Source organism: Nicotiana tabacum, chromosome 10, assembly GCF_000715075.1.
Source record: "Nicotiana tabacum cultivar K326 chromosome 10, ASM71507v2, whole genome shotgun sequence".
NCBI lineage: Eukaryota > Viridiplantae > Streptophyta > Magnoliopsida > Solanales > Solanaceae > Nicotiana > Nicotiana tabacum.
Window position 1 is genome coordinate 27,679,343 of NC_134089.1, and position 18,804 is coordinate 27,698,146.

General features: G+C 36.9%; 1 protein-coding gene across 2 annotated transcripts; it reads left to right on the top strand.

Annotated features, from left to right (window-relative positions):
* Nucleotides 1-13,318: 13,318 nt before the first annotated feature.
* On the top strand, nucleotides 13,319-18,583 carry LOC107809935 (uncharacterized protein At2g39795, mitochondrial). Of its 2 annotated transcripts, none has more exons than XM_016634639.2 (4): nucleotides 13,319-13,703; nucleotides 16,974-17,311; nucleotides 17,398-17,592; nucleotides 17,993-18,583. In XM_016634639.2, the coding sequence occupies exons 1-3, from the start codon at nucleotides 13,422-13,424 to the stop codon at nucleotides 17,555-17,557; spliced, it is 780 nt and encodes a 259-aa protein (XP_016490125.1). In that variant the 5' UTR covers nucleotides 13,319-13,421; the 3' UTR covers nucleotides 17,558-17,592; nucleotides 17,993-18,583. The 2 variants fall into 2 exon arrangements, with proteins under 2 accessions (XP_016490125.1, XP_016490126.1); XM_016634640.2 differs by having other exon boundaries at nucleotides 17,996-18,583.
* The last annotated feature ends 221 nt before the right edge of the window (nucleotides 18,584-18,804 follow it).

Here is an 18,804-nt window from a genome sequence, read left to right on the forward strand (position 1 = left end):
CCAGGAGGGTCCTGAACACTTAAAACTAAATCCCATTATCTAGGAGGGTCCTGAAGAGCCGAGAATGAACTTACCTAAGCCATGCTTTCTTTTTGGAGGATCTCTGCGTAACGAACAAAATTCCTTGCCTCTGAACCATGCTTTTCCTCATGGAAGGTTCCTACAGATCGAACAAATTTTCCTTTCCCCTTCTCAAACCGCCTTTGTGCTGACAAAATTTGGGCGTGACATTTGAAAAAAATTCAATCTTCCAAGCTTTGATTTGGACACAATATTTGTCCCTGTTTCAAACAAAGAAAACTTGTGAGTTTATAAATATGGTGGTTGCTTTGTGGCATTGACTTTGAAGGCGATTGCTCCTTCACTTCCCATGATAACTTTGGTTTCAACTTGAAAGACCTTGCCTGTTTATTGACTGACCACTTTCTCTGTCACCCTTATCACAGAAAATACCTCTGATCCGTTCAGACCCAATACCTTCTATTTGTTGCATTGCTCATGAACCGGCATCCACCAAGCCTTTGTGTTTCACATGATCCCCACGGTATATTGATTATTACCAACTTCAATGTACACATTGTTCTTTCCCGATTTAAATCATTGGCCTTGGTCTTGAGGTCTATTGCTCCATTGCTTGCCATGATAGCTTTGATTTCTGCATGGAAGATCTTGCTTGTCACTGGTTTACCACCGTTTTTTTTTGTATTTCACATGGATCCCAACGCATGTTGATTGTTACCAACTCAGTGTATATGTTGTTCTTCCTTGACTTAAACCACTGGCCCTGGCCTTGAGGTCTACTGCTCCCTCGCTTGCCATGATAACTTTGATTTCTGCTTGGAAGACCTCGCTTGCCACTAGTTAACCACTTTTGTCAATCTTAAGTAGAAGATATATTTGATCCGTTCACCTAACACCTTCTATTTGTTTCATTGTCTATGGATTGATATGTACCAAAGCTTTGTATTTTACAAGGATCCCAAAGCAAGTTGATTATTACCAGTTCAGTGCGCTTGTTGTTCTTTACTGACTTATGATGCTTTGATGTGCTAGCCAGATCTCATTTTGTGCACTTGGAAAGCTGGTAGCAAATTTTGAAGTCATTTCTCACTTGTTTGGACCAAACAGACTCAGAAAAAGGAAGTAAACACGACAAAACAAACAAAGTAAAGGACAAGGGAAATAGATGATTCCTAACAAGAAAACTACAAATGAGAAACCTATCAGATTGGATACCAACTCTAACGACCATGACATGCACCTGTGGCCTATTTTGTCAAGCAAGTCTGATGTTCAACTATTGTTGTACCCTCTAAGCCGTGAAACTGGGCTTCAATGCTCCGATTATCCAATCTGATTTACAATCCTTATTCTACTTGTAGTGCCCAAAGGGTTTTCACCATCAAGCCTCTTTCATTTTGTTCTTTCTCTCAACTTACTGTCGCCTTACGGTGCCCGCGAGGGTTTTCACCAATAAGACTCTCTCATTTTTATTTATCTCAGCTCCCGTCGCCTTACGTTGCCCATGAAGGTTTTCACCTCTAAGACTCTCATTTTATTTCTCTGCTTGGACCAGAGTGCTGCCCCTGATATGATTCACCTCTACTCGCTTGACTTGGCATCTCTCGAAAACTGGTCGGAAGGTCTTTCTTTGGACCGTAATGTGGGCTTTGGATGGGGTTAGGAAGAAAGGATATCAAAGGCTCAAAACAATTTGAATGGGTTCAAAATTACAACTTTCGGAATCAGATTTCCTACCACAACCACCACTTCTGCCCCAGTTTCTTTGCTTGGGGACTTTTGGATTTTTATTTTGATGAGATCGAACCATGATGCTGCCTACGTATCCTTAAAAGGAATCAGGTCGAACGTAGTTCATAACATAGAAATTACTTTGTTTGTTGTGTTTTCTTTTCTTTTCTCTTTCTTCTCTTTCTCTTTTTGCTTTCTTTTTATCTTTTTGTTGTTTTTTTTCCTTTTTTCTTTTCTTTTTTTTATTTTCATTTTTCTTCTCTCCCTTTTCGTTCTTTTCTTTTCTCCTTTTCCTTTACTTATCTTTCACGCTTGTGCTTCTGACCTTTGCTACTGATTCCGAAAGAGGGGTATGAAAGAAAATAAACAAGGCTCAAAGGGGTGACGAAGGATAAGGTGTTTAGATAGCAGAACAAAATGCCTTCGTCATTACAATCTTCAAAACATGCCAAGTACAAACAACACAATTAAACAATCCAAGGAAAACATTCGTAACATCTTTTGCACCAGACTTGATGACCATATCCACACATTCGCCTTCTACATCTGTTACATACAAAGCACCATTGGACAACACTCTCACTCTCATTACCACGAACGACCCCCGTCAATTTGGGCAAACTTGCCTCTAGCTTCAATCCGATGCGGCATGATGCATTTCAATAGGGTTTCTTTATGTTCTGTCCGTCCCAGTTTCACACAATTTGGCTTGAAATGATCTCGAAATGCCTTTACTTATTTCCCTCAAATGTCCCTACATCTTCAACATTGTTTCATTGCTTCGTGGCTAAACTGACTTTTTTAAAACCAGGCTGAGAATTACGCGTGCATGTCATGTCACTAGAGTTAACAAGAAAAGAACTATGAAAAGAAAAGAGAACTAAACGAAAATGACTAGAAAACAGAAAATGGCATTAGATAGATGGTGAAAGGGTTTAGACAACAAAATAAACAAACTAAATTGGGGTTATAAATCTGGAACAAACCTAGACAACACTAAACGAGCTATTATGACTAAACGAACTAAGCAAAATAAAGGATAGAAGGATTTGAGTCACAAGACGATGTCCGGATTACAACCCTGCAATAACCCAGACAACAGAAATTACAACAAACTAAACCACCAAAAGCTCCTCTCCGGCTGACCAAGAAATGGAGCGTCTTTCCAATTACCAAGCATGGTATCTTAGCCACTGAATTCTGCATCAGCAATACTAGGACCTCCATAAGTCTTCATCACATTGTTCTTAACAAATTACTTTTGGGTTCCTTTTGCCGGCTCGTTCTTAAGATCAACCCCTGATAGCGTCGAAAGCTTAGTAGCACATGGACCTCCAAGGCTCCCAGAAGAATTCTCGCATTCCTTTTCCGAATAAACTATACCCACTATATGCGTCTCTTTATGCACAGGCGATGAACTTTGGTTAGTGTCTGCTGCATGTGGATTTTGCACAACAATGTCGCCTGCATCAATAAGCTTCTGAATCGCATTCTTCAGATTCCAACACTTCTCTATGTCATGCCCCGGGGTATCTGAGCAATAGGCACACCTTTGAGAAAAATCAAACTTCTTTGGAAGAGGGTTTGACATTTTAATCTAGGTCGGCTTCAACATGTCCAATTGCTTCAACTTTTGGAACAAACTGACATATGACACTCCCAATGGAGTGAAAGCCTTTTCTTTTTTCAGCAACCTCTCATTCTTAAATACTTGATTGGGCCGAAAACTTGATCCAGGAGGTTTTCGGTAGGCTCGTGGGGGTGGATAGGCATTTTGTAGAGCTGGGTACTGGAAAAGTGATGTAGGATTTTGGGAGTTCCGTGGAGAGAAGTGGCATTGGGGAGGATCATCTGGCCACAAGGATATCCACGGGGATGATGTTGAGGCTGAAAGTGTTGATCGGGAAAGCCCATCGTATCATCTTTTCTGTTTCTCTTTCTTCCACCCAAGCTTACTGGGGTGTTCTGAATATCTTTCGAACAACTCATGATTTTGCCTGACTTGATTCCCTCTTCCACTAGCTCCCCTATTTTTAACACGTCTTTGAAAGGCTTTCCCAAGGCCGGATCAAATGACTGAAGTAGGTGGGCCCCTGGGCTTGTAAGAAAAGCTCAACCATTCTTTTTCACCAATCGGGGTACTGACTCGAGCAGCTTGCTCCCTCCATCTGAGCCCAAACTCCCTAAAGCTTTCCTCCGGCTTCTTTTCTATTTTAGATAGGGAGGAGCGGTCTGGGGTAACACCTGATCTGTATTGAAAGAACCGAACAAAATCTTGAGCCATGTCACCCAATGTAGGCCACTTACCAACATCTTGACGATTATGCCATTGCAAAGATGCCCCAGTCAGACTCTCACTGAAATGTGCCATCAACAAATCATCTTTCTCGCCAACACTTCTCATTTCACTGCAATAATCCCTCAAATAGGCTACCGGATCTCCAAACCCATCATACAAGTTAAACTTTGGCACTTGAAACCCTGCGGGCAGGCGAACTTCAGGGGACACAGACAGTTCTTTGTAAGTCATGCTACCCTGGTCTCCCCTTCCTTGTTTGTTCTTTAAGGATTGTTCTATGCCTTTTAACCTTTTGGGTATCCCATCTCATCCTTTTCTTCCTGTGAACTCTTCATTTACAACATGAGGCCCATCCCACGGACCCTGCTTGTATGAGTTGGGAACCTTGTGGGCAACCTCTGAGGGGCAATATTGGGCATCAAGAGCTTTGAATGAGTATTCATTGTCGGGGATAGTGGATGTGACATGAGGGCAATTTTGGGGAGAGGTAATTGGAGGATGAGTGATGAAGCTACTAGAACAGTTGGGAAATCTGTGATAAGCGGGTAGATCTGGAGAGTATGGAGGATCATCTGGCATTGTGCTCGGAGCTTGGGTAAGGACGACATCTAGGAGACTAGGTGGTGGCGGGGGTGGTACCTTCCCAGTCATCCAGGCCTGGTACATGTCCGCTATGTGTTGTCTCAACATCTTTACCTCTTCAACCAACCCATTATCCTGTTCAACCAACTACTTTTGGGCCCCGGTATCAACCAACTCAGTTCTGTTGTTGTCTGTCATTGCCTTTTGACTTTGTGTTGTAGAGAAGAGTTACCACTTTAAAAATCACAAACCAACCACCCTTCTGCTATGAATATAACAAAATGAAGTCATCACGTTACCATTAGGGCATTTAACATAAGATAATCCCACTTTATGTGCAATGCACCTAGCCATAGTTATCGGTTCTAAAATGACTTCGAGGGTACAAAGGTCAGTTGGCATCATCCCATTTTGTTCATTTCAACCTCTTTTTTCTTTGTTTTTCTAGCACTTCTTAGTTCGCTCGTTTTCCTTCCCCTCTTTTTTGTTATCACTCTTTTCTTTCTCTCATATCTCACATCCCACAATTTCACCTCTCTTTTTTCCTTCTTTTTTTCTTCTTCTTGTTTTTCTCTTTTTCTTGTAATAATAAAAAAATGATTCGATCGAACATAATGTAGGTTGCCTACGTATCATGACCCGACATGAATCAGATTTTTGCGTAGTTTTGGAAGATCGGGAATAAAGTAAACAAACTGACATTTTTTTTTACCTTAATGACTACTCTGATGAGAAAAAGAACTAAAAGAATTTAAATTTTCTAAACTAAATGTTCTATAACCTATTCCAAACTCAAGCTTAACGAACACATATTTTCTCTCTCTTTTGAAAACAAATACTCTATGGGAATTATTAAGGGAAAATCGTAGAAGAGAAAAATATTTTTTTTTTGATTCTTTTTTTTAGGAAGAAAGTCTAAAGAATAAACCACAGAAAAATATTTTGAATTTTCATTTGATATCTGATGCAAGGTTTCGAAACAAGCAAAAAAAAATTTTTTGATTTCAATTTTGATTGCCTAAAAGAGAAACTCCGAAAATAAATCAAAGGTAAAGTATGTTGTCTTTTTTTCTCTTCTATGTACAATATCCTAAAGAAAATAAAAAGATTTTTTTTTCATTTTTCACTAATTTCCCAAAGAAACTTCTCAAAAGAAAATCTTTTTAGATTTTGAATTAACACCTTAAATAAAGCTTTTAAAGAAGTACTAAAAGAAAATTCTCTTCTTTTTTGGAATTTTGGTCCTAATATACTTAAAGAAAAACATAAAAACAATTCATTTTAAGTACTAGATATTAATTGCCTAAAGGAAAAACAACCTCAAAATTTTTTCTTTTTTCCATTTCTAGAATTAGTAATCTAAAGAAAACTTATAACGAAAATATAAAATGCAATATCTCTTTTTTTTGGATTTTTGAGTTACAACACATGTTTTTCAAATATAAAGAAGAAAATAAAATAACAAAAGACTTGACATTATTATACAAAACTAGAAAGTAAAAGACAAACATAAAATGAAGAACGGACTCAAAACATAAAAATAAAACAAATCTCCTTAAGCAACTCCTGATTGAGCGATCCTGACTAGATGGTCACGGGGTATCTGTCATGCTCAAACTCCGGTAAATAAATTCACACCTGTATGAGAAAACTTTAAACCAACACTATGTGAGATAATAACACTCCCTACTGGACACATGCAAGACATGATTGAGGCTATTTTTGCAAAATGGCTTATTTGGCCAAAAGGTGGCTAGAAGTGCAAAATTTGGCGAAGACCCCGCAAAACCAAGAACATAATATTAACTAGTAAGACCGGACCTATGTGGGTTGCCTACGTATCCCGCTCCGAGAGACGAGAATCAGGTTCGCGTAGTTCGGGCAGAGAAACTAGCTATTTTTGAAAACAAGATTCTTTTTCCTTTGTTCCCTTTATACCAAACAAACAAACTATTTTTCTTCTCCGTTTTTTAAAACAAGACAAACTAAAATAAAAGACTCTTTTTCATGCATTTTTGCTTTTTGAGTAAAACAAACAATTTTAAAAACATAAAATATTTTCTTTTTATTTTCTCAAAATTTCGGCAGAGTTTCGACAGTATTTGGGCATTGGTTTTATTCTAACTCTCTACACTGTTATTTCCTCTCTCTCCTTTTTCTTTTTCTCAAATTTCTGATATTCCCGAGATTCAGAAGCCGGTCAGCATGCAAGTCCGAACAAATAAATGCACAGAAAACAAGTAGGATACATCAGGATGGTCTTTTTCATTTCAAGTTGCTTGTCCTAGACGGACCCAACCCATGTGTTGAGTCCCCTAAGTCAAATGCACATGATGCAAATAAGCGTTCCTACTAGGGATCCGACATGAAGTTGAGTTATTCTAGGTTCAGAACCTGGGTGTTTGTTCTAGACCTGGCTTACCCGAGCAGACAGCTCCAGCTCGAGCCGAGGGGGGCAGCGTACCGGGAATACAGAAGCTTCGCCGGCTTTGCAACTTGTCCGAACCTTGTTCTAAATTTGGGATATGACTCTAACAGAAAAGAAGTCACACGAAGTGCACACTTCTTCATAATTTAGAAGACTCAGAGAGAAGAGGGATTTCGCAACAATTTATATACAGTTCACGGAATATCAAAGCGGTAAAAGCAATCAATTAGCACACTAGGCCCAAATCATATAACAAAATCAGATAATGGATAAAGCCAACTATAACAATTATTCTAAGCTCGAATTCTTGAACCCTAAACCAGAGATTCTGGGTTCTGTCCTCAGCAGAGTTGCCAGAGCTGTCACACCTCCTTTTTCACCTACACCCCGGAAAATGGTATATGTAAAGGGAGTTTTTCTAATTAAAGGACAATCGAAATGAGATTTATTTTAAGAAATTCAGAGTCACCACTTGAGAGATTTAGGGTGTCCCAAGTCACCGATTGAATCCCGAATCGAGGTAAATATGACTCTGTTTAACAGTCCGCGAACGAAAAATCCAAGTAAGGAATTCTGTTAACCCGGGAGAAGGTGTTAGGCATTCCCGGATTCCGTGGTTCTAGCACGGTCGCTCAACTGTCATATTCAGCTTATTTATCTGATTTTAATATATGTTGAACCTATGTGCCAATTTTAGCTTTCAACCGCTTTTATTCAATTATTTTTAGAGAAAATTGAACGGCGTTTAAAATGTGTCTTTGGATTGCGTCACATGAAATGCACCCGCAATCCTGAACACATTATATTCAACGTTTTTGGGATTTGATTTGGGTCACATGAAATGCACACCCGAGTTTAAGAAGGTAAATTATTAAAAGCGCACCTAAAGTGACTAATGCGTTATTATCTTTGGGGAGGGCTGTGAAATTCGCTAAATGACCCATCTCGAATTCTAAGTATTTTATTATAGACATTTAAGAGGACCCCGCAATTTATGCATTTTTGTTTAGCAGGGCTCGCCTCATTTATTATTTAAAGGCCAACCTAAAGCAAACTACAATTTTCTACTTAGTTTGTCTCTAATAATAACAGAAAAAGCCCTAATTAATTAGTATTGTTCAATAACTAATATACTTACGTCCTTGACTTTTATTCAAAATTTCAGTAATTCCCTTGGGCTTCAAGCTCAGCCCAGTAAGAATAAGACACAGTCAAAACTCAAGTGGGGCTTCGGACAGACTTCATTCAGGCCCACCCTTGACATTCAGGCTTATTAACTTGCAAATAATGGAGCTATTTCACATTTATTCAAATCAACACTTGACATACTCATATGCTCATCTCAATAAAATTCAAAACAGCTAGACGTCTAAACCGACTAGATTGGATTTATATTCTAAAATTCAGATTTTTCTTATCTATTTACCTACTAGTGAACTTCTGGATATTACTAAAGGCAAAACAAACTGGGAAACGTGAATTGAATTTTAACAAAAATAGTCATGAATATAAACCTCAGATGAGCAGGCTAAGCAACTTAATTACGAGATTTTACTTACACTAACACGAACAGGTTAATAGCCTAACTTCACACTTTATTCACATCTAATCATCATACAACTAAACTAAACTACTTAATGAAACGCAGATGTTGATATGAGTAACTAATCTACTGATCTTAGCTACTGCAATACAAAGTTGTTTGAGACGTCTCTTCAGCTTGAAATTAAAATTAATGTGGATATCATACGCTGATCTCAAAATCAATTGCAACACCCAAACTATTTCTGATTTTTTTTATTTTTTAAAACAAAACCGTTAAACTAAAGCAAGTTCTAAGCTATACTAAGGCTACAACTGGATAACCACAAATTAACAGTCCCAAACAGTCCAATTAGGTACAAATTACGCAGTCCGAGTTTCATGTGAATATAAATCCAATTAGACTACACTACACAGTTACATATCATTAATATCTACTTAACTACAGATGTATAGTCGTCCAAACATGCATCATCCAGTAAACAAATGTCTGAGTACTTTCATTTCATGTTCATCTAAAAGATACATCAATTTGAGTTCAAGTGTGCACCTGAAAATGAAAGAAGGAAGCAGAAAAATGAGGTATCAACAGTAACCAACAGCAGCAGTAGTATTCAATACCAGAAAATGAACCAGCAGACTAATTTTGAAACCAAGGGATGTGATACGATAGTCAGACCCTAATTTCAATCTTAGTGAATCAGCAGACCTCAAACCCGACTCGACTTAAACCCTTTTTATTATCAACTAACCAAGAATTGCTTCCATACTAGAAGAAAACTTCAGAAAATACCAAATGACTCAATGAAACAGTGTATTTTTCTGAAATTCTGCAATCGTTTTTGATTTTTTTCTGTATCTCTTTTCCTATATCTCTCTTAGAATTCCTTCCAAGTTTTCTTAGCTCTCTGCCCCTGTATATTCAGTGTATCCAGAATGTATATCGAGTGTATACCGCTCTCTCCGCCCTTTTTTTCTTCTTCTCAGAATTTCCTAGCCTTCTACCCTCTTTGAATGTTCTCCCCCTCTGACCATGATTTTCAGCCCTTAAATGGGCATTAAGTTAGTGCCATTTCCATTACCCATTCCCATTTTTCAATTATCTACACTAGCTTAGTATTTTTATTTAATTTAGTAGTGCATTTCCTAGACCCTACCATTGTAGAAACTTCCTAAAGTTAGGTAAACATTACCCTTATTGAACAACCCCTAAACCAAATTATTCTACCAAATTAACTTAATTATCTCTGAATAATAATTACCACACCTAATTAAATATTAAATTAAAATAAAATTACAAAAATTCGAAATTAAACAATAAAAATGCAAAATACATTTTTTTGTGATTTTTTCAATTTTGTAAAGCAGATAAATTACTTACTGATTTAAAAATGCAAAAATTAAATCCTAGATGCGAATGCAACATATTTTTTGTATTTTCAAGATTATGTAAAGATAAAAAATAAGGTACTATTTTTGTATATTTTTATTTAAATTTATGAAAGATACGTAAGCTAAAATATTTTTTGTAATCTTTCATTTTTATGACGAAAATAAAGTAAAGAAGTCAAAAATAGTTGAAATAGCTATATTAGGCCTACATTAAATATTTACATGCTAAAATATAAAAATCTTGGGTAAGGTCAAAAATCACATGTCTACAATAGTATAAGATAAGCAGTACACTCGAAAACTAACACTAAGAATTTAATACAGGAAAATAAGGAATTCAATAACTAAAACAGAGGCAAAAACAATCACAAGGAAATAACCGGGGATCTCTCAGTATCCCGAGGATCTCTTAGTACCTTCAATATATGTCAGGGATCTCTTGGTATCCCGAGAATCTCTCGGTATCCTCAATATATATTAGGGATCTCTTGGTATCCCGAGGATCCCTCGGTATCCTCAATATATGCTAGGGACCTCTTGGTATCCTCAATATACGTGCCAAGGATCTCTCGGTATCCCGCACCTCAGTTCAAATCATAAATACATACAGGGGATCTCCCGGGATGCCGTCCGTAGTCCCAAAGTAAAACACACAGCAGCAACACAAAAATACTCAATTAAGCTCAATTTCGTATCAAGTAAACAGGTACTTCTAATCTAACATGCTTCACATAATTCAATTAAGGCAGTTTAAGCAAATAAACAGTTAAGTCAATTAGACATGCTTTTTCTAAGTTAATAGCAAGTTTAAATTGCAAGTAAAATGAAACAGGAAAAGGAACACAATTGAAATTATTTAAAGAAAATCAGATTTTCAACAATTAGCTCAAGTACGCACTCGTCACCTCACGTACAAGGCATTTCAAACATCAAATATACCAAATCCTAAGGGGAAGGTCCCCCACACAAGGTTAGACAAGCCACTTACCTCGAACCGTCTCAATAATCAACCCGAGACCACGTTCTTGCCACGAGTACTTGACTCCAAATGGCCCAAATCTATTCAATTCAATTGCATAATGTAAATAACACTCAAATAACTTATTCTACAATTAAATTCTAAGCTAATACGCGAAATTAGGTAAAATGACCAAAATGCCCCTCGGGCCCACATCTCGGAATCAGGTAAAATTTATATTTTCAGAATCCTCATACTCTCAAGAGTGCATGTATACCAAAATTATCCAAATCTAAGGTCAAATTTCCAATCAAAAGTCGAATTCTAGGTCTAAGAACTTTCTTCCAACTTTTCCCCAATTTTCATCTCCAATCCGAAATTAAATGATGAAACTAACTATAGATTGATGGAATATAACTAGAAAGGGTTAACGAATTATTACCCAATGATCTCCTCTTCAATTTCCTCCCAAAATCGCCCTCTCCCGAGCTCCAAATCGAATTTTCAACTTTTGAAACTAAACCCTCAAAATTTCATATATCTGCCCAGATGTTACCGCATTTGCGGTCCTAAGACCGCTTCTGCGGTCCCGCTTTTGCGGAACACGGGTCGCATCTGCGACTTCTCACTTAGAACCAATCTTCCGCATCTACGGCTCCTCATCTGCATATGTGGTACCGCTCCTGCAGAAATCCTACCGCTTTTGCGGTCCCTGCCGAACTTCCCCATTTCCGCTTTTGTGATAGATCCACCGCTTCCGCGGCTCCGCACTTGCGGCCACACTCGCATGTGCGGTTATGACAGAAGAACAGCTGAAGTTGCAACTCCAAAATTCCAAAAATCTTTCTGTCAATCATCCGAAATCATCCCCGAGGCCGCCGAGACCTCAACCAAACCTACCAACATATCCCATAACTTCATTCAAACTTGTTCCAACCTTCGAAACATCCAAAACAACATCAAAACACCTATTTTTTATCAGATTCAAGCCTAAGAATTCCAAAAACTCTAAAAATACGGTTTCGATAAAAAAATCTATCAAACCTCGTCCGAATGACCTGAAATTTTGCACACACATCACATTCAACACTACGGAGATACTCCAACTTTCGGAATTCCATTCCGACCATCGGATCAAAATCTCACTATCGAACGGGAGACTTCAAAATTCGATCTTTCGGCATTTCAAGCCTAAGTTAGCTACGAACCTCCAAAACACAATCTGAACATGCCCCTAAGCCCGAAATCACCCAACGGAGCTAACAGAACCATCAGATTTCCATTCCGAGGCCGTCTTCACACTGTTCCGACTACGGTCAACTTTCCAACTCTTAAGCTCTCATTTAGGGACTAAGTGTCCCAAAACTCTCCGAAACTCAAAACCGAACATCCCGGCAATCAACATAGCAGAAATAAATACGGGAAAAGCAGTTAATAGAAGATCAGAGCGTAAATTCTTAAGACGACCGGCCGGGTCATCACAGTATCACACACACTAGTAAGAATGAGACGGGTTTAGGTAGGAAACTGACAAATATTGTATAGTTTAGGCGGGTTTGAGGGTATTATCTCTTTTCAAAATAAGTTACACATTTAAGAGGTTTGGCCAAATATGCTATTATTGTTTGTACTACTCCATCTATTCCAGTTTATCCGAACACGCCCCTAATCCCGAAATCACCCAACGGAGCTAACAGAACCATAAGATTTCCATTCCGAGACCGTCTTTACACTGTTTAGACTACGGTCAACTTTCCAACACTTAAGCTCTCATTTAGGGACTAAGTGTCGCAAAACTCTCCGAAACTCAAAACCGAACATCCCGACAATCAACATAGCAGAAATAAACACGGGGAAAGCAGTTAATGGGGGTAGGGGCGTAAATTCTTAAGATGACCGGTCGGGTCGTCACAGTATCACACACACTAGTAAGAATGAGACGGGGTGTTTTATTATGAAGGGGATATAGCTCAGGGAGTTTTCGGGGACATGCGATAGTTTAAGTAGGAAACTGACAAATATTGTATAGTTTAGGCGGGTTTGAGGGTATTAACTCTTTTCAAAATAAGTTACACATTTAAGAGGTTTGGCCAAACATGCTATTATTGTTTGTACTACTCCCTCTATTCTAGTTTATCTGAACCTATTTCTTTTTTGGTCCGTTCTAAAAAGAATGACCATTTTTTAAATTTGGTAACAATTTAGCTTAGACTTATAATTCTACCCCAATGAAAAGCTTTTATAACTGTATACATACTTTGGATCACTTTTTAGCTTGTTTAAGACCATAAATTCCAAAAAATTTTGACTTATTTAGGATCATAAATTCCAATTTTTTTTTTTTAAATTGAACCTAGTCAAACAGGTTCAAAGAACGGGACGGGAGGGAGTATACCTTGAAATAAAAGCGCCGCACTACGGCCGCTTCCGACTCCACTTCTAAAACACGAAAGGCCGAAAGAAATGCTATGGCGCTATACTCAGCAATTCGCAGAGCCTCTAATTCCACAATTCCTCTTGCAGTTCGCTCCGTCGCTACTTCCGCAACTTCCCATTTCTCTGCCGCCACCACCGCCGTAGAGAATAGTGATTGCGGCAGAGTTTCTCGAAGCTTCTCAATTCCGGTGCTTCACTATTCTACCAGCGCAGTCAAGAAGAAGAAGAGCAAACACAGCTCCTTTGATGATATTCTCCTCCAAATCGTCAATTCGGAAATCAATTTTTCCCTAGATTCTGATTTTCATGACTGCGTAAGTTCTTGCAATTTGAATGATGAGATAAAATGACAAATTGATTTTCTTTTTCTTTTTCTTTTTGTGTGGTTATTTTTGAATGTTGGTGGCCTGTTTGCTTAAAGTACCAGTATGCATCATGTTTGGTTTGAATTTAATCTCCTAATTCAATTACTTTCAATTTGCAATAGAAAGAATTATATTAATGAAAATGATTTGAAAGAAATATTAAAGGACAACAGAAGATATATTTGTCTCTGACACTGCTAGAGCTCTAATGGCACTAATATCATTCTACCTTAAAATTTTCGTAACTCGTTACTCCCACATGTTCAATTTTATATGACACTAAAATCGTAACTCGTTACTCCCACATGTTCAATTTTATATAGCACTATTTTCTTTCTAATCTGTATGAGAACAATGACACATTTCTATACTTGGATTTTACACCTGATGACATGATTTTATAGCCACACAAATGTCATGGCATGTTAAGAGTACAAGTTTCAAATGTTGTCTTTCTTTCTTAATCTCCATGTATAACATATAGATTCACATAAAATGAACTTTCTGGTTTTAGCCAATCTGATAGCGGTCTGATGAAAATTTTGATTATTTTGATCGAATTTGCTTATTTATGATTATGTTAGTATTAGTTGAAGCAGCAATATGAAGTTAAGAAGTGAGATAGTTGTGAAGGAAAATGATTTTCGGCCATAAGTGAGGGAAGTTATTTTCGCCCTTTTGGTGGAAAATGTTTTTCATTTTCTGGCAACCAAACGCCAGAAAATTACTTATTTTCTGATGCAAAAGTACTTCCCACCATACTAAATACAAAACGTGAGTTATATCAATGAAGCTTATAATTTATGCAATCATATGCACCCTGCTTTTATTTGAGAAAGCACCAACATTATCACCACCATTTTCCTTATCTCTGAAGGGATGCAATTGAAGTTGTTTTCAGGACATTCTTAAAGTTTTTACTGGTATGGAGATTCTTAAATGACATAAATGTAACTTTGATTGACTCATCCATATGATTTCATGCCACATCTGTCTTTAGATCAATGTTGATCAGTGATATCTGATGATGTTTAAACTTGTAACGACATAAGATGACACCGCTATTATTCTACATGGGGAATTCCGTGTAGTCTATTATTGCAGAGTCTGTTCATTTAGCCATCATATAAACGTCTATTGTGGGTTTTTATTTCTTTCTAAAAGATCCACGATGTTACTTACTGCGAGTTTGTTGACCCACCCAGCTTTTCTTTTCTCTATTATTTGCAACTATAATTTGTAAATTATAAAAGGTCTCTAGCGTTCTGCTAGTGGAGGACTAGGGTCTAGCTGAAAATAATATTGAGATGGCTCATTGCATATTTTTTTCTATGCAAATATCAGTTTTTATACATCGTTCTTTTCTGTTGTAATGGTGTGAACGCCACATTCTATTATCATTATAATGAGTGAATAGAGTATGGTTTAGGATGACCAGTTAGAACCACCAGTTATTCTTATCAGATGGTGGTCAAACATTGCATAATAAATAAAATGGGTTAATTATTTAAATTTGAATTAGCATGTTCTTTTTTTCTCTGTACTACGGATGAGTAAGCTCTATGCCATCTCTTTTTTTAACCTTTCCTTTTGGTTTTCCATTTTTATCCTCTTCTGGAAGGAAAGTATGAGGTTTCCATGTATATCCTTGCCAATTGTTCCAAAAGTTTAGAAATCTAATGCTGATAATTAGGGGTGTCAATGGATATTTAAAAACCGATTAAACCGATCGAACAGAATTGTACCAAACCGATTTTTAGGTTTCTTTTAATAAAGTCGTAGGTTTTTATATAAATCTATAACCGTACCGATAATTATGGTAGGTTTTTTATTTTATGAAAATAAACCGCTAAAATACCGAACCGTACCGAATAAATTTACAATGTGAAAAATATATTTGTATATTAAGTTTAAAAATAATAAAGCATTAAATTTTTTATTAGGCTTTGGAATTATGAAGCAGTTACAAGCCAACAAATAGTTAAACTCAAAATCATAATTCCCAAACCTATTATGCTACTCCATTTTAAACTAAATTATTTCTAGCATATTCACTAGCAAGACACATGGTATTGTAGCGATTATGAGTAATAAACTACAATGTATTGAATATATGTTTCCTTTCGTATGCTTTTAGATTTATCTTTTGAATATTTGATCTTGTATAGACTTTATTCTTTAATCCTAGCTTGATTAATATCTTTCCACTCGTGTGATTTATATTTTCTTTGTATTTGTTTAGTTTCTTTACATTGATGTAGAATAGTTGATGGATCTATACTTTAGTAATCTTTCATATTTTCTTAATTCATCACCTGTTAAACTGTAAAATTGTCTACAGAATTTTTCTAAGTCCTATAAAAGTACGTATGTTATTGCATTCTAGTTCTACTAGTGATTTTTACATGATATTTAAAAAATTACCGAATCATACCGATACCGAAGAGAAACGACATGATTGGGATGGTTTCGAAAAGTCTAATTTTGGTTATACATAATAGAATAACCGAAAAATTGGTATGGTACAAATTTTATAAAATAACCGGCCGAACCGAACCATTGACACCCCTACTGTTAGTAATTATTCTTATGTAATTTATAAAGGGCTAAGAGCAGTCCATTGAGCTGGACGGAAGCATAAGCTATTTGATTTCTGATAATCAAATCATAAGGCATTTGTTATTAACGGAAAGGTATTATATATTCTGAGAAAAAAGATTAACTGCCCAAGTTGTAGGACTAGAAGTTGACGAAGACCATAAATATGGTATCAAAGTATGTGCTGGTTTTAGTTACTTCAGATTAACCTACTTGATGGTTGATGCAGGATATACAATAAGGTAAATCAAGCTTTATATAAATTTCACCCATCTATGGTCTATATCTACTTTCTTAATATGTAGAGACCACCAAGTTAGCTGCCTAACTTTAAGTGGGCATATCAATCCACGATTTCTCTAAATGTAATACAGTCAAACCTCTCAATAATAGCCTCATTTGTTCCGATATTTTTTGGTTGCTATAGAGAAGTGCTGTTATAGAGGATATATATATAATATAACATAAAAATCGGCTCCGAGGAAAACTTGGCTTTTATAGTGAATGTATGTCATGTAGGGATGGTGTTATAGAGAGATTTGACTGTAGTATGGCAATGGGATGTTATCGAGCGCGTTTACCACCTATTGCATCATTTGGTTGAAAATTTCCTTCATGTAGGTTGTAGACATTCCGGATGGGTTTCCGTTTAAGGTTCAAGATAAAGCCGGAGAAAGAGTTATTGTTCTTACGAGGGATTATGGAGAAGAGGCCATAAGTATTGAAATTGACATGCCCAATGGCAGATGTGAAAATGCTGAAGATGATGCTGTTAACAGTGAGGAAGAGAGTGAGTCGCAACCTAGTGTTCCATTGTCTGTGACCGTGTCAAAAGAAAATGGCTTGGCACTAGAGTTTGATGTGAGAGCTTTTCCAAATAAAATTTTGATTTGTGGAATATCCATCAAGGAGCTCAAAAGTTCAAGCAATCAGCTAGACTATAGAGGGCCTGCTTTTTCGTAAGTACTTATCTATTATCTGATGGAGTTGGTTTAGAGCCACTTTCTTATACTGATCACGCAAGTTATGTTTATCTTCTTTTCAGACTTCTAAATGAAAGTCTGCAGAAGTCTTTCTATGAATATCTTGAAGTCAGAGGGCTGACGGGCAGCACTGCCAACTTTTTGTTGGAGTATGTAATTAGCAAAGACAGCAAGGAATACATCCGGTGGCTAAAAACTATCAAGAAGTTTGTCGAGAATTAGCGTTCGTTTTTTGTTAATATTTTAAGTAGAAACTGGTGAGCCTTTGCATATGATTATATTATTGCACTCCCTTTCACTTATTTGGTCTATTTTAAGATATTATTATCACTTCTCTTGCTTCTTTTGTTGTTACCTATCTCTTCTTTCGTTTCTTTTCTGAAATTATTATCTCTTCTGTTGAGCCGAGGGTCTCCTGAAAACAGCCTCTCTACCCTTCCGGGATAGGGGTAAGGTCTGCGTACATCCTACCCTCCCCAGACCCCACTAGTGGGATTTTACTGGGTATGTTGTTGTTGTTGTATCTGGTGAGCCTAACTGTTTTTGTTTCGAGTTGTTAATAGTGTAGCAAGAATTTCTACTATAGCGGAGTCTCTTGCTGGATATGCCTTATCTACTTTTACTTTTGTTCTTATTGTCCGAACTATTTCTTTTCAGCAGGTTTGTAGTTGAGGTCATTGCTGAAGAAACATTTGGGTAATGTCAGACTATAGATGATGAAGGTTGGAACGTCAAAGATGGTAAGAAACGGCAACAGTAATCTCTACCATTTTCTTCAGGATAGTGCTGGCTTTAAAAGATAGCATAAGTAGAGGCAATCCTTGCACAAATTTGAGTTTTTTGCGACTTTGTTCAATGGATTAGATTCTGTGAGTCTCAGGCAATTCGTCTACACGTTAAATGTAGCAATGATAATGTTATGCATGAACTGCACAACTTTCTTAAGCTGCAGCATACATGTGCCAATATAAGATACAAAATCAGATACATGAGAGAAGCAGAGCTGTGGACCGGCTTTCTCATAGAGGACATGTAGTTCTACTACTATTAAAATTTATTGATTTTGCTGATGGGACCTTGGCTTGTATAGTCAATTATGACAGAGGTTTTGTTCCCAGAGCTTAGTATGACTCCCGGGGCTACATATAACAAAACAATAGGGAGGCGTTTTTTCCCCCCTTTATTGTTTGACATTGCAGCTTTGGTCCCCCCTATTTTCTCATATAAATAAGAGAAAACAATCATTGTATAAAGCTCTACATTATTAGTTGAGCGTTTTCACCATTTCTGTTTCTGTTTCTTCTATGGACAATACTGGCAAATTCATGCAGATTCTTTGTATCAATTTTATCCTAAATTTAAATGTGCATTGATAATACATGTATTAGATCACCTAATATCACACACGACCTTCAAATTATTACTTGTTTAACTAATCTCTTTCTCATATCTCCAAGTAGGAAGGTCCA